General features: G+C 39.8%; 1 protein-coding gene across 1 annotated transcript in view; it reads right to left on the bottom strand.

Moving 5' to 3' along the window:
- Nucleotides 1-189: 189 nt before the first annotated feature.
- The window catches only part of dcdc2c (doublecortin domain containing 2C), a gene marked incomplete at its 5' end in the record, with an annotated part of 161,710 nt that continues 158,716 nt past the window's right edge, over nt 190-3,183 (bottom strand). Inside the window, 1 exon segment of the mRNA XM_014014602.1 lies at nt 190-1,002. Within this exon segment, the coding sequence (XP_013870056.1) occupies nt 968-1,002 (35 nt within the window).

A 3,183-nucleotide genomic window follows, 5' to 3' on the forward strand; every position in this document is an offset into this window, starting at 1 on the left:
GGGTTGGGGGGAGGGGGGGTGTTATGCCATGAGGACGTTCGGCTTAAAGACACATCCCAGGGGCGTTTCTGGTACCCACTTGTCATTTTGCTCCTCAGCATGGCTGCCTAAAAACACTGCAGGGTTTCTCAAACATGCATGAATGAGTCAAAGCAAGGCTTTGGGCATGCTTTTTTATTAGAGTATAACATTATAACATGATATAAAACTCAAAAAAGTTGATTTTACATGATATTACCCCTTTAAAAATGGAAGACGACGGGGAATCAGCAAATATAAAACAGACAGAAAAAAATCAGGGGCTTCAAATGTGTATTTTGGTCTCCTGGGTCTAGGCTCCTCATCATTATAACCTTAGTCATACTTCATACTTCCTTTCCTTTTATCTTTGACACACTCCGTCTGTTTCTCATCATGAGAAACCCCAATATAAATACAGTACCAGGCCTGCACAGTTCACAAGGCACTACATGCATGGGATTTCTAAAGTCTTTTCCTTTTTATAGTAGCTTTTAGTTTTCAAATTTAAACCAAGTAACATTTTCAAGAATTCTGAATCCTGGACTATTTGCGAATCATACAAATATTAAATCTACACACTTTATGAATGGAAGACAGACATCACAGATTACACCAGAGGCTGAGACCATGTTATTTAAAAAACACAACGGTTATATAAATCCACTGGGAAAACCAGGTTCAAGACCAAATGACCCTTAAATTCCCCCCATCAGACAAAAAAAAAAAAGGTGTTCGTGCAAGGATCACGGCTTTTTTGAGAACTTCACAGCCTGTAGATCGCTCGACCAACAAGGTGTGTGGTAAGTTGCAGGACCGACCCACAGGGAGAGGAACCCTGAAATGGAGTATGTACTGTGTGGCAGTGATTGCCCTTCTGCTGTGTACCTCATCTCTTCTTCCAGGGTATGCAACCGTGAAGTCAATCAGCATGACACTAGGACATCAATCACTCAAATTCCCTTTGGGCTGACCTGCTTGCTCCTGAAAGCACACAGAGACAAGAAAAAAAAGAAAAAAAGAATATTTATATTTCTATAGATGATCATGGCTATAGGGTATTTTTGTTCCTGCTCATTTCTGCCATAGMTTGCACATTGTAAGTACTCATTTATCATTTTACTGTACTTTTTTTAATCTCAGGGGTCTTCCACTTGTTTTTGTTGATTGAAATGAAACAATGCTTTAGATCCTCCTATTTTTCAGTTTCACAATCTACCAGAGGAGAGAGAGCTATATATATATATATTTATTATTATTATTATCCAACATCCACTTTTGTGCCATCCTCCAAACAAATCTCCAGCACCAAAGGGCCGTTGGCCCCATTAATAATTCCCTCTCTAATCTCCTCTTTCCATCTGATCAGGACTTTTCTTCACAYCCCCTCTCCATTTCTCACCTGCCCCAAAACTCCATCAACACCTCCTCCTCTCCCTCTGTGCAAGGTTCAACGCTTTTGATGTCCCGTTGTTAGCTTAAAATGAGTTTTAACAACTGTATAATCTGAAATAACATTGCCTCAGCCTATTCTTGGACGGATAAGGAGAGAATAAGACCAGAAGGGGGAGAAGAAAGAGCATGTTCCGAGCTAATGCATGTTCCCTGGATGTGTAATGTAATCATTTTTGTGAAAAGGAGCAGTAGCGTACAGGGGAAAGGAGAAGGGTAAAATGGATGGAAGAGCAGGGGAGGAGATGAGAAAGGGGCAGGGTGAGAGAGAAAGGGAAGAAGGGGGGTGGCAGATGGAGGCAGGGTGAGGTGGGGCTGATTTAATCTATTCACAAACCCTGCGGTTCCAGTCAAACCACACAGACAGGCAAAAAAAGAGATTTGACCAACTGATCAAAATTATAAGCTCATATGCTTCTTATATTTTATAGGCAGATGACCTGCATGGGGGGTGCTGCCCTGCCAGTGATGCAAGTGAATATGGGATAACAGTAAATGATCTATTTGAGCAAAATCCTTCACTTGATCTGACTTTGAAGCTATAGAGCAGCTTTATTACTTGCACCATCTTTACAGCATGAAAGAGCCAACTTTGAAATATTCCACATATGAATTGTTGATGTGGCCAGAGTTTAAAAGTATCTCTGTGAGCCAGCGTGCTTGGCTGGAAGTTCCTCTGATATTTAATTCATAATCATTATGCAACTCAGCACAGAGCTAGCCTTTGGTCGACCTCAGTATTCTTTGAAGATTTCATTATTAGGGATGGCAATCTTCGATACTGCGAAGGGAAGGGGAAAAAAAGGACCACACTCTAATTCACTCTACCGTGACTCATCATTACACTCCGGAGCTTCAGCAAGTAGCTGCACCACCTACTTACTGTCCTCATCATTACTAAATCCCATTTCCTTCTTCCCCTTTACCTAGCATTAAGGAGCCAGCCCTCCTCCCTTTCTCCATTCAAACGCGTGGTATTGGATGTCACTAACAGCACTTATTCATCCTGCAAACACAGCTAAGAAGCCCAAGCTGCTTTGCTGCCAGTCCCTGGTGTGGTCAGAGTAGGAGGCCAATTGTGGCCAAGCCATTGATCGCAAGAAATAATGGATCTGACTTTGGCTGATAATGCATGATGTAATTGTCAGAGGAGTTTAATTATATGCTTATTACATGGCACACTGAGTATTCACCCTCCCTCTTCATRTACTGCACACTCCTTGCTTTTTAAAACCTAAAGCAAAAAAATAATTTAAAAAATACTATCTGCAAGTTCTGTACACTTTGGCATGAGACACTGAACCTAGATCAATTCGATCKGAGTGGTGTTTCTGCTCTGGTTACTACAAGCTTTTTAGAAAGACAGAGTGTAAAAGGTAATACGATTTGCAAAACATTAAAACATTATGTTTGATTCAAAAGGTTTCACTGTCAGGATCAAATTAAATTCAGTTCATCAAAAATAATATACTGAAGAAAAAAATTAAAATCAGCTTTCAAAATCAAGCTTCTCATTAAATTAAACTGCATTTGTTTTAGTGACATGTCACTGAAGAAGGTTTAAGCTATTGAACCTGGAAATCTTCCTAACTAGTAAACATCAATAAAAAACAATTTTCAGAATAACTATAATGAATAACCCTTATCTCTTTTTTACAGCTGCCAATAAATAGAAAGAGGAAATCTGAGACAAACATTTGTTAGCTTTCATAT

Source organism: Austrofundulus limnaeus, unplaced genomic scaffold (genome assembly GCF_001266775.1).
Source record: "Austrofundulus limnaeus strain Quisiro unplaced genomic scaffold, Austrofundulus_limnaeus-1.0 Scaffold2, whole genome shotgun sequence".
Classification (NCBI taxonomy): Eukaryota; Metazoa; Chordata; class Actinopteri; order Cyprinodontiformes; family Rivulidae; genus Austrofundulus; species Austrofundulus limnaeus.